Raw genomic sequence first — 21,275 nt, 5'->3', positions numbered from 1 at the left:
AAAAATATGCTGCACCATTTTTAGTAGGGTGAACCCAGCGGCCTTGCACTGTGACTCCACTTTCGAGTGGTACGCCATCGGGCCATCCGCCGGAAGCTCCCGTTTACGCAATGGTACAGGGAAAAATGGCGGGCGCCCAAACCACGTGATCTCCAGGAGCCACTCACAGCGTCCCCGAGCTGCAGCGCGGGAAAAAAGCTGGGGCCCAGTGCGCATGCGCAGACCGACCTCCTTTCTCAACCTCCTCCCCCTTCTCTCCTCTGGTTTTTCGTCCTCTCCTCTCGTCCCCCCTACCCCCCAGCCTCGTCCGTTTGTCTTCGGCGATTGCTGTAGAGCAACGATCATGCTGTCCCAAAGCAGACAATCAAGAAGCAATGGTGTATGACAAATCAAGTTTATTTGTCCTCGGGAACTGCCTCAAAAAAGCTTAGTACATATCTTTTTACGTCTTGTAACAGGCTCACTGGAGCTTTAGGTGCTTCGACAGCGAAGGGCAGTTCAGAAGCCAATGCGAGCTATGTGCGTCATCGTTGCCGATGGCTGGCGGGAGAACTAAACAAAAAAAAAAAATTATTGATGATCCGTAACTCTGCACGAAAATCACTGCTATGATAGGCAATCGATCTTGATTTCGTATTTGATACACCAAAGCGCATATGTCACGAATGTTCGTAGATCACAGTGAATGAACGGCTGCGACGTACATGAGGAGCAACTAGCATAACCACACATAATTTGATTAGCGGCATATCAGAGACGTACAAGTTACGGCAATGCACTGCACAATGAAACGCCGCTAACGTACCGAGTGACTCGTAAATGTTGTACGTAATAAACTTAGCGTGATAAACCTGCATTACTTCTTCGGTCACAAAAAAGTAATCAAACTTGTCTTACCGTTCACCTGCAGTACGTCGGAAAGAGTGCAGACTTCCTCTCTGACGATTTCTGCGTCCTTTGGAGGTGCAGGGATTCCATGTCATGTTCGTCTTCCCGCTGTTGTGATGATCAGGTGGATGTGCCATTCCGTTCTCACATTAGCAGTTCGCCACAATCTAAATCTAAAGCATTAAAAACCCTCAAACTACCCCTAGCGTCTGCGTGCACAACGGTTGCAGTCCGAAGTCCGAGAGAACACGCGTGGCCGGACAGACGCGATGTGCGATGTCTCCTCTGTCGTTTTTCTTTCTCCTCCGTTCGACCGACCGTTTGGATACGCGCGCCTCAATCAAATGACTCTCGCCCAATCAGCGCGAAGGAGACTGACGCCAGTTCTTGGAGACCAATGAGCATCCAAATATTTATACATATAATGCGCAGCAATCAGAGATCTTCCGAGCTGGCACCGCGGTGGCGACAATATTTTCGAGGCGGTGCGTTTCGCTTTAGAGCCGGCGGCTGATCGGGCGTTTCACATTTCACAGCGCCTTCGGTGGCTGTACGCCGAAATAAATATTTTAAACCTTTAAATCTTTTAACATGGAACGTTTAAAATCCAGACGTAAAATTCCGCCCTTCAAAATCCATTTTTTGAAATAAACTGCTTAAAAATACACGCCCTCAAAATAATCGCCGTTAAAATAAATCATGGTAAGGCTTAGCAAGGTAATGTTCCGTATGGTAGTTTATGGGAAACACAATGTTCTTTTCGCGGAACTTGATGTTTCTCGCTCATGCTCCGTGAGTGTTATCAAGTGCATTTCTTCAAATAACCATTTTGGATTTCGAATGCGCGTATGAATACAGGACACACACACTCTTTACTCTTGAGCCAGCTGAGCTGTCAACGAGGATAACAGGGTTGGGGGAAGGGGGGGGATGGCTATGGCAGTGGGATTGTGCGGCGACGGTTATTCGCGACTTATGTTATTATGCCAGAGAGATATTTATGAAACCGGCCAGGATACAGGCCCATACAATTCGCCAGCCCAGTGATTTCCCCAGAAATTCACTGCTGGGGGGGTGCCAGCTTTCAAAGGGGGGGGGGGATGCTTGGTGAAGACACGGAAAGAATCATGGAACAATGGTGACACCTCTGCAGAGCTTTCCCGTGTTAGTTGTGCATGTTACTACGTTAGAACGGCAGTACATTAGAATACAGATTCATTATGAACGGCATTTCAACATTAAGATGCATAATCACACGACGGACAAAGACTAGGACCTTGTCTCACGAAGCTCAATGAATACCTAGCACACAGATTGTACAAATGCATGGTACGATCATCTGCATACCTGTGGTCCTACAGCCCAAGTTTGACAGTACAGTATGTAATTCGCTGCACAGGACTCTCTACCAGAACGTGTTGGTGGCCGAGCTGGGTGGGTCACCTGAGGAATTTCAGGGGGGGGGGGTTGCAAAAATGCAGAGGGGGTGTACACCCCCCCTGGGGGGTGTAGGGAAATCCCTGCGCCAGCCATCCAATCAAAAAACACACACCCCCAACACACACACCAAGTTGGGAACACTAGCCACGGATCGCATACAGAGAGAAAACCTACTTCCGGTGTAGACATTCTAGAAATGGTACTTTTGACCAAGAACCATTACCCTGTCGACTTCGTCAAAAGTACAATTTCTAGAATGTCTGATGTTCATGAGAAGAACCCCCATCCTGAAAACGTTGTATGCATTCCCTATGTTGAGGGCCTATCAGAAGCTGTGCGAAGAATTTTAAAACCACTTGGCACACACACAGCCTTTAAACCCATCAAAACACTATATAATATTTTATGTCACCCCAAACACCCTGTGCCCCACATGGAAGAATCTGCTGTTGTCATACATAAGGTCATATATAATGCGGACTGTGTACGTCGGGGACACATCGGCCACAGGCTCTGTGTTTGTGTTTTGCAGGGGGAAGAGGGCTTTGGTCCAAAAGCGAACGCAAAGTGTGGGGAGTTACTCCATGTTATGCTAGCACTGCAACTCACTCACGAGCTGACCACGAGGGACAAAAAGGAAAGGAACGTGCAGAGGTACATAAAAAAATTCAAATATACTTTTAAATATGGTACTCCCGGCTCGAAAAAAATGTATTCAATAGGGACCGTGCAACACCTAGAAGGGGGCGCGCTGCTCCGTCGCGACAGCGCCGCCAGTGGCGGTCTTGGAAGTATCCGACGTGATACCACTCCGCCCGCGCTCTATGCATTCTCAAGTGGAACCGTAGCTTGCGTGGCGACCGCCGTAATTAGGAGGGCTAATTTTCGAAGTGCAATAATGTGGAACTTTTCTGGGGCGCGAACGGAGAATGGAGACAAACTGCACAGAAGCAACCACCGTATTTATAATGTATCTAACAGTGCGGAAGGAGAACAGCCACTCGCATCTGTATAAGGTCAAAACACCTGTAAGTGATACGTCGAAGAGGATGGTTATTTGACGTCTAGGCTGTATACGTGCTACCGCCGTAGGCTTGCGCCACGACAGCCGGTGAAATGGTCGGTGCGTGAATACAAACCTTTTGGACAACGTAGGAACTTCCGTTCTCACTGTGAGACTCGTCAACCAGATTACCAGAAGCAATATCGGCTCTGGGCACTAGCGATGAACTTCTCTGATTATCTCGAAATAGTTGGTTGGTGCACTTGACGGTGATACAGTATCCAGCGGCGTTTCACCGTCGCGAATGTGGCAACTGTAAATCATTTTGCAGGTCCTCATTCTGTTTCATCGAAACTAGAATAAAAGAAATAGAACATATTCGCTCGTGTTGGGCACACCTCATGCAATGGCTGAACGCGCGAACGCTATTCGCTGCGAGTGTATGTGCCCCCGTTGGTCTTGGAAGCATGGAAATCACGAAATATGAAACATGTGGTCCCTAATGTTCGTTTAGGTGCTGGCAGTTAGCGATGCAACAGCTCCACTGGCTTCTTTGGGGGTTCAGTTGGGTGGGATAAAGTCTTTCTCGGAAAATGTGCTCGTTTTCTTTGGTTGTTGCCTTTGTGCAATCAATCAATCAATCAATCAATCTATCTATCTATCTATCTATCTATCATATCTATCTATCTATCTATCTATCTATCTATCTATCTATCTATCTATCTATCTATCTATCTATCTATCTATCTATCTATCTATCTATCTATCTATCTATCTATATCTATCTATCTATCTATTTTCTATCTATCTATCTATCTATCTATCTATCTATCTATCTATCTATCTATCTATCTATCTATCTATCTATCTATCTATCTATCTATCTATCTATCTATCTATCTATCTATCTATCTATCTATCTATATCTATCTATCTATCTATCTATCTATCTATCTATCTATCTATCTATCTATCTATCTATCTATCTATCTATCTATCTATATCTATCTATCTATCTATCTATCTATCTATCTATCTATCTATCTATCTATCTATCTATCTATCTATCTATCTATCTATCTATCTATCTATCTATCTATCTATATCTATCTATCTATCTATCTATCTATCTATCTATCTATCTATCTATCTATCTATCTATCTATCTATCTATCTATTCTATCTATCTATCTATCTATCTATCTATCTATCTATCTATCTATCTATCTATCTATCTATCTTTGGTTACATCCACAGGTCTCGCAGAGAGAGTCCTGTGCACTCGATTGTTGTACGCTTTGATTACTTGAGGTAGAATCTTCACATAACGTTTATGACCCTGATAGGTAAAGATACGGTAAAGTGTAGACACAATACTTCGCTGACATCTCTCAACTATCGCACATTTATAAATAGACATAGAATGATATAACGTTATGCCTTTTCTTTTCAAGAACTCTCGCACTACCTTGTTCGTAAACTCTGTTCCTCGATCACTATGTATCAGCCGTGGAGTACCGATCCTCTTAAATGCAACTTTAAATGCTCGAAGAATCTCAGGAGATTTTTTATTGCGAATGGGTACAACAGCGAGGAGCCGGGAAAAAGCATCTATACAGAAGAACAAATAGCGAAAACCATCATTTTGCCCTTTTAGAGACTGCATGTCCTTTAGGTCGATTTGGAACATTTCCTGCTTTCCGAGTGCAATTATTTTCCGAAAGGTCTTGGGTCGCTTGTACTCCTTATGTAAGCTGTAAACATCACTTGTCTCCAGATATTTAGCAACTCTGCCCTTCTTTTCACCGATGGCTTGAGCGAGTCTCTGCACTCCACCAAAACTGCCGGCATGTTCTGGGTCGTAATAGGCGGCCATTAGTGCTTTCTTCTGCTGCGAACTCGAAGAGCGTCAAGGGATAGATAGGCATTTATTGTAGCTGACACGTCTCCTCTCATCCAGGAAGGTTGTCTGTTGTGAAGTTCATACTTCAGCAATTCGACAATGGACGAGTGTGGCACTACCTTCCCGTGACATATAACTCTTCCGTACTCGTCGTAAGCTAGAACAGTTGTTATCAGTTTGAGTATTGCTAATACCTTTTTATGATGCCTTGGAGGGAAGTGCGACAATATGGTTTCATCTTGAAAATAGTCTTTCTGTTCCTCCTGCACAGGCTTCAATATGGGCTCCATGTTAGGTTTCGGCGGGCACGCTTTGCAGCACGTGTGATTGCTGGCGAGGCACCTTCAGGTGTGCTTGCTTCACTTGTAACAGGCGATGCTCGACTGCTCGATGCTCCCGTTACTCTGTGTTTTTTTAAACGATTTGGATGCACAATAAGTGTTGGTAGATTCAGTTTGACCAATAGCGGCAAGATGCGATCGAAGTAAGGAGGAGTTGGAACATTTCTCGCTCTTGAGACAAGATAATAAACGAGATCGATTATATTACTATTCTCCAACGTTTGACCGTCAACGATTACTTCGAAGGTTTGCGCATTCCAGGAGATTGTTGGTTGTAGAAGTTGCAGAAGTTGGTTTGCTCTGACCTTATAACCACTACTCATAAAACCAACAATTGTGTCACTTTTCTCCCCCTCCTCGGTCTGTGTTCCTTCTTCTCGCGATCCAGGAAGTGTTTCGCTTGTATGTTGTTTTGCAGCTCTACTTGAATGTAGCAAAGAGTGAAGATACTGAATTATCTCTTTTGCCTTGATGTCATCCGGTTCATCTTTCTTCAATATATTTGGGATGTGATCTTCTCGGTAAGGTACAAGTTCGTATTTCTGCATCGATTATACTCCGATTGCTTTTGCAATCGCTCTTCCACCCAATGAGGAGATGAGACCCAACAAAGGTGGCAATAGAAACTGCAGAAAACCACCTGATTGTTGCAAGACCTTTTTAGCTTTCTTGACCCCCGTTGCGTCTCGTTTTGCCAAAATGCGAATTGATGCTGCGTAAGGTTTTAATTGCTTTCTTACTCTCGGAGTTACTGTGACGTTTCCTTCACAAAGGTTCATACAAATTTCTCTGACCGTATTCAACTGATCCTTTGTAGCATGCTCCAAAAGATAATAACGTTGCTCGGGTGACGTAGTTTCTGCGAGCAAGTGAAGAAAATGAATATTCTTCTTTACACGTTTCATGTTTTATATACTATTTGGCGATGATCGTCGGGAAATATGTTCGTCCACACTCGATAGTGGTCTGAACAATTTTGAGACAAGTCAATTACGATGTATGAATACGGTTTCTTACAAGCATCCTTATATATGCTTGTCAATAAGTCGCTTTTGTTCCGTCCATACAATTGTCGTGATAGTATTTGTAATTGATCCACAGTTTCGAAGCAGAACGACATAGAATTAGAGCACTGCTATTGAACTGAATACATCTATACAGAGGATCATTAACAAATAAATATTGAGTAATGAGATGGCCGAACAGTTGAGATGGTGGCATCCAGCTACATAGAAGTTACAGATTTCTTTGAGCCTTTCTTGTCAGCAAAGCAATCGTCAAATATGATTAAAGAATTTCTAACATCCTCCAGGTTAGTGGTAATATCTTGACTGAAAGTTACCTCGGGAAAATCGTCAAAAATAGGTTGCTTGCTACAAAGTATATGAACAGTATACGATCGAAAGGTTTATCGAAGACAGTGGCTCTATGCTTGATCAAACGTGTAACGAGTGTCGTCTTTCCACTTTGACTTTGTCTCAGATATAGTCAATGAGACAGGAGTGATAAACCTATAAGGTCTAACCTCAGTCATCTCTTCCAGTAAATGAAGACTGGTATAAATAGACACATTACATAAGACTTTTACTCTTTTTTTTTTCAAGCATGTGTGCTTTTTATGAAAACGATAAATGGCAAACAACACTTAACCTTTATGCACTCCTTTAGTTTGTCAATGTTGGATATGGGAGCTGAGAAAACTCATATCTGTATATCTTGTGCAGCAAGTCAGTGTAGAATTCTCAAGTTCTAGCACTTTCAGTTTGTGCAAACACGCAATATGAGTTGTGACTGTATCTTTTTTTTTCGGAACAAGTCTGTTCTAGACGTTTTTTTTCTTACTTTTTTCTGTTCAAACTGTCTAGACATGTGATGAGCACGTGATTGGTTACGTCAGAGAAGGTAACCAACAAAGTCAAACATGTCTATGCATGCACTGTTCGCAAAGCGCTATATAAGACTGCCCTCCATGACGATTCTTCGCACAGATCCTCACAGGAGGAAGGGTACGTTACACTATTTTTCCTTTCGCTCCGATATGTGGGAAGGTGTGCTTATATTTATTCTTATTTTCAGCTTCACTCTGTGTGTAGAAAGAATAAGTGAGCCAGAGTGAGAAGTCACCACAAGAGAAGGTATGACATCATTTTGGATAAGCTCGATAAACTCAAGAAACCTGGAGATGGAGATATTTCAGAAAATGAGTACCCTACCGAAGAATGAAAAGCTGGAGGTCTTGGATTTGCGAAAGATTGACACGGTGTACGGCGAAGCGGTCTATGTAGAAGTGTTGATGGAGAATGACAAACGTGTAAAGTTCTACCTTCCTAGTCGCTTTAAGCGTTTGACAGAGGATGATCTAGAGGAGATGAGACAACTGCCAAATCTTAAAATTGAGAAAAAGGAGAGATTCAAATATGGCAAGAGAGTTGCCTCGCCCGACATTCTATTCACTCATGGGAAGAAAAAGTGAAGATACATCGACATATCGGCAGCTCCATCCTGAGACACTTCTCTCCACATCATGGTGACCTGTCACTTATGTCCTCAACACGACGTCAGTACTATGCAACAATAGAGGGACTCCAAATTCATCTGGCAAACTTCACGAACTCCAGAACGCTGCATACCATTTTGTGAGACACTCTGCACACTACAGAACTACACGAAACGCTTCGAGTTGCATCTACATGACAGAGACGAGGCGGGGCATGAAGTGACAACGTTTTTTCATGAGTATGAACACTATCTCGCTAATGTATTGCGACACTTGGATTCCACTGCGCTACTTTCACATTTCTTAAAGTAGAACTTGGGCGACATACGCCAGATGAGGAGTTACGACTTGAGATTCATTTTGTACCTTCTAAAGTGAGAACTGTTTGGTCAGAGGAGATGTACTGCCTTCGATTGCACAGTCGAGTAGTGAGATAGCACAAACATTAGAAAACTTAGAAATTCAAGGCTCCGGTTTTTTTCTCTTTCGCATTCTTGCTTGTATTCTAAACATTGGACGTTTGGCTCCTCAACTAATTGGATGTTCCCAATTTGAGTTACCGAGTGAATTGAATCGAAAGTATCGTTCCCTGTTGAATGTGGATTACGGACTACATGAGATGAAGAGAACATGTGTTTTGCCTTCTCCGTGATTGCTGGACTACATCCTGCCTCGCATCACAGGCGGAGGGCATCTACATACAGACCATACATAACACAGTATGTATTTCCTGATACATTTCTCGTAGCTTTCCCAAAAGATGTAGAGATATTTGAGAAACGTAATGAAATTAGCATTAATGTGTACGCGTACGAAAAGGAAGAAACTACATTTACCCGCATCAAAGTTGTTGAGAGGAGCGTCAGAAACATGTGGACTTGTTACTAGTTGACTCTCATTTTGTGCTCATCGCAATTTTAATGGATTGTTTGTTCCACGTGGACAATTTCATTGTAAAGATGTACAAGGGCTTCTGCTCAGAGGGAAGTCTGAAGTGTCATTTAAGTATGTGTAAGCAACAGAAAGTAGCCAAGACCATTTACCCAAAGAAGGGAGAGACATTAGCATTTGCAGGGGAACATCTCATGTCAGAAGTTCCATCTACTGTGTGTATGACTTTGAAAGTGTGCTGTCACCAGTGTCTGGATTCAGGAAATGTGTATGAAGATCACATCCCCTCTTCATTTTTGTCTGTTAGTGATACGCGCATCCGACTCATATGTCCTCCAAAAGCATCTGTATCGTGGACCTAATTGTGTCACTGTCTTTATGGAGCTACTGCACAGACTCCATGACGACATTTTTGAATGGATACGTACAATTGCCCCTCTAGAAATGACCGCAGAAAACGAGCAGCAGCATGCCACAGCAAGTCACTGCAACGTTTGCCAGGAATCTTTTGCAAAGAAGCAAAAAGTTCGTGACCATGACCATGTAAGTGGAAAATTTCGACAAACTTTGTGTAACACCTGTAACTTAAAACTGAGAGTGCCTCCTAAGATTCCAATCATTGCACACAATGCCAACTATGACTTGAGTTTTCTTTTGTCTCACTTGCATTTGCTTAAGAAGTAGACATAAAGGTGATTGCCAGTAGCTCCCAAAATTCAAGGCTATAGACGTTGGCTCTTATCGATTCCTAGATAGTTTAAACTTCCTGAATGCAAGTCTCGAAACATTAGTGAAAAATCTACGAGAGAAAGGTGAAGACAACTTTCGTTGTCTGCGTCAATTTTTTCCAACGAAGAACACTTTCAAACTAGTTGTTCGCAAAGGAGTGTTTTGTTACAATTTTGTCACCACTTTCGAAGCCTACAATGAGCTTTCTCTACCTCCTCGGGATCAATTCTTCAACACTTGAATGGGACAGAAGTAAGAGAAGAAGATTATTGCATGGCACAGAGGGTCTTTGAAAAATTTCAACTCCGTAACTTGGGAGAGTATTCAGACCTATATTACTCACAGACGCACTGCTTTTAGCAGACGTGTTTCAGAGCTTTCGCAAGTGGGACACTTGACTTTCACAAGATTGAACCATTTCACTTTGTGTCTCTGCCCGGATTAAGCATGTCTTGCGCCCTAAAAATGAGTAAGGTAGAGCTAGAGTTGATTCACGACCCTGACGCATACCTGCTGATTGAAATGGCATACGAGGAGGTATTACACAGTGTTCGCTGAGGAAAGCGACTGCAAATGTACCAGGAACAGAGCAGTTTGACCCCAAAAGCCCAAGTAGCTTGATCCACTACATAGACGTTAATGGGCTTTACGGATCAGTAATGAGAGAACCACTACCTTACGGAGGTTTCGAGTGGCTCACAGAGGATGAAATCCGAACTTGGATATAACACACCTCCCAGATGACGCACCTATGGGTTGCTTCCTCGAGGTAGATCTAGCGTATGACAAAGAAATCCACCAACGTCACAGAGATCTGCCAGTTGCCCCGAGAAAATGTCTGTTCCCTATGATCTGCTGTCAGAGTATCAAAAGGAATTGATGAAGAAGTTTCACCTTCCTGAGAAGGCTACCGAATGCAAAATTACTGTTGACATTATTCGACAAAGAGAGATATTTTCTACACTATCGCAATCTGCAGTTGTATATGCATTTGGGCTTGCGTCTCACCAAAGTTCACAGGGTTCTAAAGTTCAATCAAAAGCCCTTTCTCCGATCCTATGTGGACTTCAATCACGATCTTCGAAAACGAGCTACGAATGCCTTCGAAAGCTCCCAAGCTAAGATTGCAATTAATAGCGTGTACGGACGTTCGTGTATGCAGGTTAGAAAGTTTGTAAACTGTCGTCTCACAGTAACCGACGAACAAGTGCTCAGACTCCTACGCAAACCAAACCTAAAGGAGTTCCGACCGCTGAGCTCTCATGTTATCCTCTTCCAATTCTCTCAATCTGTGCTCCGCATGAGACAGCCACTGTACCTAGGATTCGCGATACTGGAACTGTCCAAGCTGAAGATGTTTGATTTTTACCACAACCACCTTCTTCGTGTAGCTCCAGATACTAGACTGTTGTATATGGACACAGATACCTTCATCATAAAGTGAGTGAAGAGACAGCGCTTCTCGAACTAGCTGACAAGCATCTGGTTAACTCTAGCATATGACCCCGATCATCCGATATATATCCGCGAAAAATAAGATGGTACTTGGAATGTTTAAAAAACGAGATGCCTCGTGATCACATTCTCGGTTTCTGTTGTCTAAAACCAAAACTGTACGCTCTCGAACTGAGTAGCAAAAAGCAGTACAACCGTGCGAAAGGTGTGAAACATTCTGAAGCACAGATGCTTCTTTATTCCCTGATACACCGACGCTCTTGAGTATGCAGAATACACTCTGATTAAAACAGAACCTTATCGTACACAAAGACAATGTAAACAAAAGTGTCTCAGTGACAAAGATTGCTCTCAACCCTTTGGATACAAAGCGTTACATTTGTGCAGATGGAATTGAAACGTTCCCTTTTGGTTTTCACACCTAACATATGTAGGCATCGGACTAGTGTAAACAAGATGGAAGCATCTGGATGGGAAAATGATGGAAAAGCCAATACCATCAATATAGATGTTACCCTTTCTTTATTCTTGTGTTTTTTTTTCGTAACAATGTGTTTAACACTAAAGGAGTGTTGATTGTACATATCTTCATTTGACTTATTCAGTGCACCTTTTTTTCCTAAGTTTTTTATGTGAATGAGAGAGTTGTCACTTCCCTTAAATACTGAAACCTTTTTCATAAGTGTTTGCAAAAAAAGTGGAGTATGTACTTTGCAAAACAGCTTGTTTCAGTTCTCTTGTTTTCAAAGTGATGATGAAATTGTGACTGTATAATACTTTTCGCCATTTTTGTGAGCTGTCTGATGTAATGTATCCTACTTTCTTGCTAAGATGACTAAATAAAGGCTCTTTTCTTTTCAAAAACAAATTTATTCACTTTTAGAGTACACTACAACATGACATGTTATCTGTTTTTCGTGGTATCTGTTTACGCACAAGTATTGCTATCAACCTATCATTGAGTTTAAAGTTGGTGTGTGAGAACCTCGAGTACACTCTTCAAGTAGAAACCCACAGCAGAGAAGACTACCTACATAGAGACAATAAAGTCCACATGTGGCTGAGCCGTATCCCTGAAGTCGTTTCCTGTTGTAGTGAAATGAAGATGCTGGGTGTATGAATTTGTAGAACTCCTTGTATAGTGGTCGCATTCCGTAGCTATCGAAATAAGAAATGCTCCTATCGTTAGAGATATGGAATAGAGTCCAGTGTTCTCCCGGGGAAGATCTTGGAGCTGTATTCACCACATAAAGACCCGGTCCAGCTTTTTGCAATGCAATTTCATCGCGAGCGAAAGTTCCACGAAAGCATGTCCTTGTGCAATGGTTCCGAGCAAAAGCTGCATAAAATTCCCATTCTTCCATTTTGATTCGTTTATACGAATTTAACGCGTCTGTCTTTGTTTATTTCCAGAACACGAGGTGTCTCGGAAACAAAGAGCACCGTGACAGCTTCTGTAAGGTTAGCAGCAAATGTCAATGTGAGACGAACATTAGCTTGAAGCACTGGACTTAGTGACTGCAGTTCCACATCCGGTGTGAGGTGATAATAAAGCATAAATGTCTCTTTTGCATATGCAGCCGGAGCTAGAGGTATATCCTTGCTCTTAAGTTTGTGAAGCAAATTCATGTATCCCTTTGCATAGATGTCTCGTTGAAAGTCGAAGTCGTCGGTGTAGTGTTGACCGCCAACGTCGAGCACTGCTCTTTTGAGTTTAAAATTTTCAAGCTTAAAAGGGTTCCGTTCTCTATGACCCTGATATGCTTCACTCTTGACCATCAATACGGTCAACTTAGAAGGAACTCGTTCACTATAGAGATCATCAAATATCACCTGAGATTGGTTTGGAGCGATTGTCCTATACTTAATCTCTAAACCTCGAAGAAGGTATGTGGCGGGTGTCGTTTGAAGTCTTCTTTCAATGCCAACGAGTACGCTTGGAGAAACCTGCACACGTCGGAGGTAGAGCACAATTCGAGAAAACTCTATTGTATGCTTTTCAGTCTCGCTGGGACCAGAGAGGAGTCTAAATTCGTCAGTACATTGTCTTACACCACTCGAATATCGGTGTTATTAAGGACAAATTTTTCTTGCTGACAGATGTCGCTAAAGATAGGAGAATAAAGATCACAGAGAGTTGATCCTTTGGTGCGTTTATAGCGTGCGAAAAGTCCTTTTGCTTCGTTGGGGATAGCAAAATTTTCAGATTCTCCCACTGGATCTGGTTCGTAAAGCATTGCAGACAAGGTGTGAGTTTGAGTAACATTGTTTGCATTTGTAACAATGTCCAAGTAAGAACGATAGGCATAATGTTCGAAATTAGATACCAGAGTCGAATTAAGATAAATGTGGACATGATGAAAGAGAGAAGATGCAAATGCTTGTACAGGAATAACGTTGTCATTTGTCACTGTACTGCCAGTTGTAGTCAATGCTGCGTCTCCATTTTTACGCACAACTCTACATTGAATGTGTAAGAAACTCGACTGGAGATCAAAGAAGCCGCCACCGAGACCTGGAACATTATATTCAATCACACCGCTCGAGGTAGGTGCAGAAATGGGGAAAAACTCCACATATTCTGACTTCTCCAGAGAAAAGTTTGTCGGTGGAACAGAAAACAGGTCCAACTGATTCGTTGTGCAGAAGCAAGAATTTTTATGTACTAAGGCGATGGTAGACATCTTTTTTTCCTCAGGTGAAAAAGTCAACCTTTCTTCGTTTCTTCGTTGGTTTTACTGATCGATCAATTCTGTTGCCCTTGCTTTTATTACGTTTCCTACCCTTCCCTCTGAGTCTATGCAGCAACTCGTCACGAGTTGAATGGATGGTGCGACCAACCCCTTTCCTTAGTGCCTCTCCAAACGTTGTTCCCTGTTTCACTTCCTCCGCTATGTGACGTCCTGTGTCAAGAAGTTTCCGACCTACATAGGGCGCTACTGTTTAGTCAGTATAGGTATAAACCGCTGCACCAACTCAGAAAAAAAGCCAGATCCAACTTGATAAAGAGGAGCTGAGTAATGTGGCAATGGTTGATCTCGTTTACCGCTGCCGAAATGCGATATACAACAGGGTGTCTGAGTTATATGCATTTTCGAAAATGTAATGTTACTCCCACACGACCAGAACCAGCAATGAAGGGAATGAAATCACCTATCTCGTTTGCCAGTTCGATTTGAATGCTAGTCAGCTCCTTGACAGTCACATATTTATAGTAAAGATTTGTGAAAGAGTAGGACATAACCTCATTCCGACTCTGCAGTCTAAATGGGAGAAGTCGAAGAAGGGGTGCGGTTATATCACCTACAGCTTCACTTTCGATGATATCGCTGTAAACGAAAATGTAATTTTGCGCTGGGAAGAGGCAGACATCACGCTGAGCAACTGTGAAACTGGAGAAGGTTGTTCGTTTTCCAAATCCAAGCATCAGAGCTAAATATGGGTGAAATGTAACGTAACCCTCATTGCGACGTTCCAGTTGACAAACTCCATTATAGGGATTGTAAAATATGAGACGAGCATCTTCTGGTAGGTGTAAGTTTGCTCGATATGCGTGATTTATCGCATCGGCGAGGTCCTTCCCTGACTCATAATACCCTTCTGGAACTTCGTATTTGGTTGTACGTGAACGATACGTGATTAGGGTGACTTTCTCTTCAGTGTCCACCTGATATTTCAATACTTTTACTGGCTGGCCTTCATCCAATTCCGAAGAACCGATAATCTTTTCAGGAAGGCCAAGCTTAGCAGAGAGAGTTGAACTTAATTCCAGACCAGTATTTAGTGGAAGTTGTATTTCATAATGACCACTGACTCGTATTATTTTGGCTTGGTTTTTGAAGTGTTTCGTTAGAAGTTGACGAAAAGGTACAATAATGTTTTCTCCCGCAAGAAACTTAACTTGCTCTGTCGTGGTTACGCCACCGAAGAGGCTAGTCTCCGATATACCATTAACGATATCTGTGACATTATTAATTGCAAATGGGATATTCACCTCCGCCAGAGCAACCTCCCACTTTCCATCTAATTGCACTGGCTGAGCTAGTTTAACTCTGAACTTGCTCATTGTGTTACTAGGAAATACATCACTCGAGGCGTTTGACAGTAAGTTGACATAGAACTGGCTCGCCATTGTTTTTCTTTTTCTAAAATGAAAACAACATGATCGTGAGGAGTTCTTTTAAACCAAGAGCGAAGTCAAATGGGCGCGAAATTTAAAATTTGGGGGCGCAGGTAGCGCCATCTGTTGAACGGCGGTAAATTTGCTGGAAGTGCTGCCATCTCTAGATGAACGAACTCAACTCCCCATGACGCCACCTGGCGTAAAAGAAATCAAACAACCTCTCCACCCCACACAATTCTATCCTGATTAGCGACGCAAGTAAACATGTAGAGCCCGTGGCCCAGTGGCTTAAGACGCTCGTCTGACAACCTAAAGGACCCAAGTTCGATTCCTAGTGTGTTTCACCATGACGTCATTATTGTTACTTAATCTTATCATTGATATCATATCACTAAGATTAACTATGTGACGTCACTGATTAACTATCTTATCCACTGACCTCACTGATATGAGGGCGGAGCGGCTGCGGCCTGGAGTGACGTCATACGTCCTTGATGACGTCATTTCCTGTTGACGTCATTTCCTGGCTCCAGGGTTAATCTATTCACTACTTCCATTACTGTACCTAATCAATTTTCCTAATTAGCTTAATTGAACTCAAAAAATTCCCAGAGAAAGCTGACGTTTTTTTTTTCTTTCTTGCGCTACTTAGAAACCCCATGGCCACAACACTCCACTTTTTCTCCGCACTCCACACTCAACATTCCACAATATTTTTTGTGGAAAGATCGTGAAAGATGCTGAAATAAGCTTTCTAATTACTACGAAAAAGTTACCTTTCCCTTGGAATTTTTTTAGTCCAGTTACGCTAATTAGACAAATTCAGACTGATGGGTACGCTTCATGATAGGTACATTCACACAGGGTAGGTACACTGATGGAAAGCAGCTGCTTGGGCGGTAAAAACCTTCACAGGTATCACGCAGAAGGTTTCTAATTTTTATCTCAACTACATATCTTTTAATAATTACGGGTCACTGTTAAATGAAACACCTTGTATATACAGAGTGTTCCCTTTTATCTGCAACAAATTTTCATAAAACGGAAAGTTGACGCACGTAGACGATGCAGTACTTACACACACCCAGAAAACTAAACGAAATTAATTGAAGGGTTCGTTTACACGTTGAACGCGTGTTTGGAGCATTTCACGATACGGCACATGGAGTAAGACAATGGCCAGTTACTAGGGCACGCTTTAATTTTGCCAAGTCATAGACTTTGTCACGTAATATGACGTAACATTCCGACTGCTCGTAGGAGTCTCAAACTTCTCACGAACTATGCGCTTCGAATACACGGCACATGCGATACTGGTGGGCTTCACCCCACAGCTTCGGTACAGCAAATAAAGCCTTCTTTACAGGTTGAAAGTATAGAACCTAAATGGAACCTTCAAGATCCCAATATTCACCCAAATAAGTGGCATTAGAAGGTTCGCCGTACCACTGGCTACGTACCACTAGCACACCAATGCACAGCGCTGTCAGCGGAATGTGTTGTATACGCGCTTTTAGATTCCTAATACCTGGGATCTATCGGGTGTATCAGCAGGTGAAGCCCGCTTTATGTTTTGTCCCGAATTCTTGGGCACGTCAGTTGTTTGTTCTTGCCCTTTTTTGGGGGTAACTATTCGAAGGTATTCCGTAAGAAAGAGGCATTCGATTCGCTATTCGGATACCGAAATTCGTATTCGGTTCAGATTTCGAAACGAAATTTTATGTGTTCGCCTCGATATTTGAAAAATTAGAATATTCCACCCCAAATATAAGGTTCCACCCCAATTCTCCGTTAGTCTGCGTTAAGTACTTCTCGTACGTGCTATAGCTGGAATTCATTGTGCCGATAAGGCGTCATTCATTTGGTGCAAGTTAGACAGAACGTGAAACTATAAGCCATTGAAGCTGTTCCTCTGCACCAGCAAAAACACTCTCTGTCTTATTTATTCCGATGAAAACGGTGACTAGAATTTCATTGAAACGCAACGCGCGTGTTTGGAGCGTAGCTGGAACACTTTTATATAAAGAGAACTCGTTGCATTAAATGAATTATTTCCTTCGAAGCTGACGAAGCTGGCGCCGAGAAGTCGTTCCAGGCATAGGCGCCGACTGCGGGGGGGGGGGGCCCTTGCCCCCCCCCCGGAACATGAACTAGGAGGGGGGGGGCGCCTCCACCGGGAAGTCCCGCTAAGAGGCTGACACCAACCTTTGGGGCTCGGCGCGCCCGGGTCAAAAGAGCGAAGAGGCACCAACCCAAAAATGCATCTTGCAATTTGTAAAATATGTATCCGCCCACCATACTCATTATCACAGTAGAAGGTGAGGCGAAGAAACACAGAGGATGACCCAACACATAGCCTGAATTTCGCCCAAAGCAATCAGATTAATGAAACGAAGCAGTTGAAAAGGTACCAGCAGCTGCCAGTGAGGTATAACGGTAGGATCTTCGGAACGCATATTCGTTGGGAGCGGGCTCAACTCCTGCTGCTCCATTTCATTGACCATATTCATTATATTGCGCGCATTTCGGGTTAGACACCGAGGATTCATTTTGTTCTTTTTGCACTCAGTTTTCAAAGGCGTAATGCCTTCAGTTGTGCACATGTTCACTGTTTACGTTCTCTCTGTTTTTTTCTTTTGTTTTGTTTTTCTGTCTTCCTTCCTCTTATTTCTATACCAGTTCTGCATACATCATAGGATCCCGCCAGAGTGTGTGATTCTTCAGCTTTAGTTTCGTATTCTTGATTTTTCTCTTACTTTTCTTTCCTTCTCTTTGTTTTCTTATTTTCTTTGCCTTTTTTGGCTTCCCCCTTTCACTTTTTTTTAATAACAAGCCGACATCCATCTGGCTTACCTTTCCTTTCTTTTTTTGTCTTAATAAACATATCCCCCCCCCCACCCCGCCAGAGTACTTACTTCGCGGTGCGCCCTTGCCCCCTCCGGGAAAATGAAAACTCTCCGCCTCTGGCACAGAACTCAATTGGACGGATTCTTTCACGCGTACGAGTACATGGCAGCTGTACATGCACTGTTTCAATCTCACGTGTCTCGTGGCGACGTGTGAAGCCACAGGTTCCTGCTCTGGCTGAACTAGCTCGTGCTCAGCCAGCAGCTATTCGGTCGTCTGGCTGGCGCCTGTTGGTCCCGTGACTGATCTCTGCATAACACAAGTTGCATTTGTAGGGCTTCACACCCACGTACGTCCACTTGTAATGCTCCAGGTTTGGCAATACCTCAACTTTGCAGAACAGGGAATGCTCCTGTACGGCTTCGAGTCTGTCTGTCTTGTGACTCTGTAGGTGTCTGCTCTGGCTGAACTCTGCAGGACAGACATCGTAGTTTTATGGCTTCTCGCCCATGTGTGTCCGATTGTGATCCATTAGGCTATTGCTACGGCCGAACTCTGCAGAGCAGACATTGCACTTGTGTGGCTTCTCGCCCGTATGTGCTCGTTTGTGCTGTTGTAGAGTCACACTTTTGCTGAACTCCGCCAGGCAGGCACTTGTATGGCTTCTCACCCGTATGTATCCGCTTGTGCTGCTGTAAGTTCCCTCCCTGACTGAACTCCGCAGGGCAAAGATTGCACTTGTATGGTTTCTCACCCATGTGTGTCAGTTTGTGCCGTTTTAGGGTCCGACTTTTTCTGAACTTAGCACGGCAGACATTGCACTTGTGTGACTTCTCACCCGTATGTGTCCGTTTGTGCTGTTGTAGGGTCACACGTTTGCTGAACTTAGTAGGGCAGACTTCGTACTTGAATGGCTTCTCGCCTGTGTGTCCCCGCTTGTGCTGCTGCAGACTCCTGCTCTCACTGAACTCTGCCGGGCAGGCATCGCACTTGTATGGCTTCTCGCCCGTATGCGTCCGCTTGTGATCCAGTAGGCTATCGCTACGGCCGAACTCTGCAGAGCAGACATTGCACTTGTGTGGCTTCTCGCCCGTATGTGCCCGTTTGTGCTGTTGTAGGGTCGCACTTCTGCTGAACTTAGCAGGGCAAACATCGCACTTGTGTGGTTTCTTGCCAGTGTGTGTCCGCTTGTCACGCTGGAGGAGCCCGTTCTGGCTGAATTCCGCCGGGCAGGAATGGCACTTGTATGGCTTCTCGCACGTATGTGTCCGCTTGTGCTGCTGAAAGCTCCCTCTCTGACCAAACTCCGCAAGACAAACATTGCACTTGTATGTAGATGGGTAGAAATCCAGCGAACCGGTAGAATGTAGGAAGGGAGTTGCCTCAGGACAGAAGCCGCCGATATTTCGAACAGAGACTGTTCTTCTTCTGGGCACCGTCCTCATCATTGGCATGGTATTTAAAGGGTTAGGTGTGACGTGTTTAAAGGTTCATGCGAATTGTGGGTCAACAGCCCGGAGGGAAGAAAGGGTCCGTACGGGTTTTTACGGCCGGAGTGAATGGCCGCTTTGTTAGAGTGTGCAGGGGATTATGTGAACGAAGTCATCTAGGCTCCTGACCGGTTACAGAAAAATGGGGGTTCACCAACACGTGGACGAAATAGGACAATAGGCAAGAATTGGCAATCATAGCGAAAGATAAGGAGGTTAGTGGTTACGTGGGGAACCGCTAACCATTACGTGGTGTTGCACTTGTATGTTTTCTCGCCCGCGTGCGTCAGTTTGTGATCCAACAGGCTCCTCTGGCTGAACTCAGCAGGGCAGTGATCGCACTTGTACGGTTCCTCGCCCCGTGTTTCCGCTTGTGACGCTGTAGGTGCCAGACCTGGCTGAACTCTGCTGGGCAGGCATCGCACTTGTATAATTTTTCGCGAGTGTGTGCTCGCTTGTGAAGCCGGCGGTGCGCAATCCGGCTGAACTTCGCAGGGCAGGTATCTCTCTTGTGCAACTTCTCATTCATATGTGTTCGCCTGTGACACCGCAGGCTCCTCCTCTGGTGGAACTGTGCAGAACAGGGGTCGTACTTGTACGACTTCTCGTCAGTACGCTTTGACACGTCATTCCCAGATGGCAAGAATGCAGAGGAACAGATGTCGCACCTCAAAACCCTCCTCTCCCATCTGAGCATCCGATGGAGTAGCTGGACACATTTCAGACTCATTGTGACACTGTGCAAGCAAGTGGTGTTTCAGGCTTTCTTTCGACGTGTACGCAAGTGCACATGGGTTGCTCTGATCTGGAGGCTGCTCTGTGGTTCGACTGTTTGTAGTGACTAGTGAAGTGTTGTCCAATTGTGGTTCAGCGGTTATTGTGCCTCTGAAGAAGTGAAACCTGAAGATTCTGGATCACAAATGCCTCTGGGCTGGTCCTTTACGTGGATCGAACGAGTGATTTCTCTTACTCCTGAAATTTCAGAAATCGGACATTAAGAGGGCATACCAGTACAGTCGCATCTTTGATTGACGATTTTTCAAAAAACCTTGGTGACACCACGTTCGCTGTCACGCTGTTCGTTTACGACTACACAAATAATCCACCTTGTGCACTATTGAGGCCCAAAGTTGTATTGAGGCCCAAGTATTGGGGCCACTGCCTGGCAGTCTAAGCGTGCGTGGCCTTACCCTGGCACATGACCATCTTGGTGATGTTGCATAGAGCATCTGGAAAGTGGATGTTCAACATCTCAGCTGATGGTGGGAATTGATCGAGGTGGTCTATGTTACCCAACAGATTTATTTCTTGGCTTTCTTATGTGTCTTGAAGAAGCCGCTCAAAAGCTGCCACCTGAGGTGATGCAACTGCCGCAGCCACCGAAGGACTTCCTAAGGTACCGGAGCTACGAGTACGGTTCTGAAAACCGAGCGAACCAAAAAGAAACATCACTTTTGGGCAAACCCGGCGAAACGGAGCGAAAACGGAAACATAATTTTATGCTCCCGAGGGAACGTGTTATGTTTTCGGCTCAAAGGAAGTATTGAACTATTTGGCCCTGAAGGGTACGTAGGGTTCTTCCTTTTTGGGTTAAACCCGATTTTTCACGCGAGTCCCTCCCCCCCCCCCTCCCCCAAAGAAGTTTTCAAGAGTTGGGGTAAAACGCGA

General features: G+C 44.0%; 1 protein-coding gene across 1 annotated transcript; it reads right to left on the bottom strand.

Annotated features, from left to right (window-relative positions):
* Positions 1-18,370: 18,370 nt before the first annotated feature.
* On the bottom strand, positions 18,371-20,858 carry LOC135376154 (zinc finger protein 501-like). Its single transcript, XM_064608754.1, has 4 exons — positions 20,798-20,858; positions 20,276-20,448; positions 18,788-19,421; positions 18,371-18,588 (listed from the first exon to the last, which is right to left on the bottom strand). Exons 1-4 carry the CDS (start codon positions 20,856-20,858, stop codon positions 18,371-18,373), a joined length of 1,086 nt encoding a protein of 361 aa, XP_064464824.1.
* Positions 20,859-21,275: the final 417 nt, after the last annotated feature.

This window comes from Ornithodoros turicata, unplaced genomic scaffold (genome assembly GCF_037126465.1).
Source record: "Ornithodoros turicata isolate Travis unplaced genomic scaffold, ASM3712646v1 ctg00001048.1, whole genome shotgun sequence".
Taxonomy (NCBI): domain Eukaryota; kingdom Metazoa; phylum Arthropoda; class Arachnida; order Ixodida; family Argasidae; genus Ornithodoros; species Ornithodoros turicata.
This window is presented reverse-complemented; position numbering and strand designations above follow the sequence as displayed.

Bases quoted from the DNA above. Each gene is read 5' to 3' on its own strand.
- LOC135376154 (XM_064608754.1), bottom strand. From the start codon at position 20,858: ATGTTGAACATCCACTTTCCAGATGCTCTATGCAACATCACCAAGATG. The intron at 20,449-20,797 runs GTAAGGCCACGC...ACACTTCACTAG, and splicing joins CAAGATGGTCATGTGCCAGG to TCACTACAAACAGTCGAACC. The intron at 19,422-20,275 runs GTGCGACATCTG...TGTCTTGCGGAG, and splicing joins TGGGAGAGGAGGGTTTTGAG to TTTGGTCAGAGAGGGAGCTT.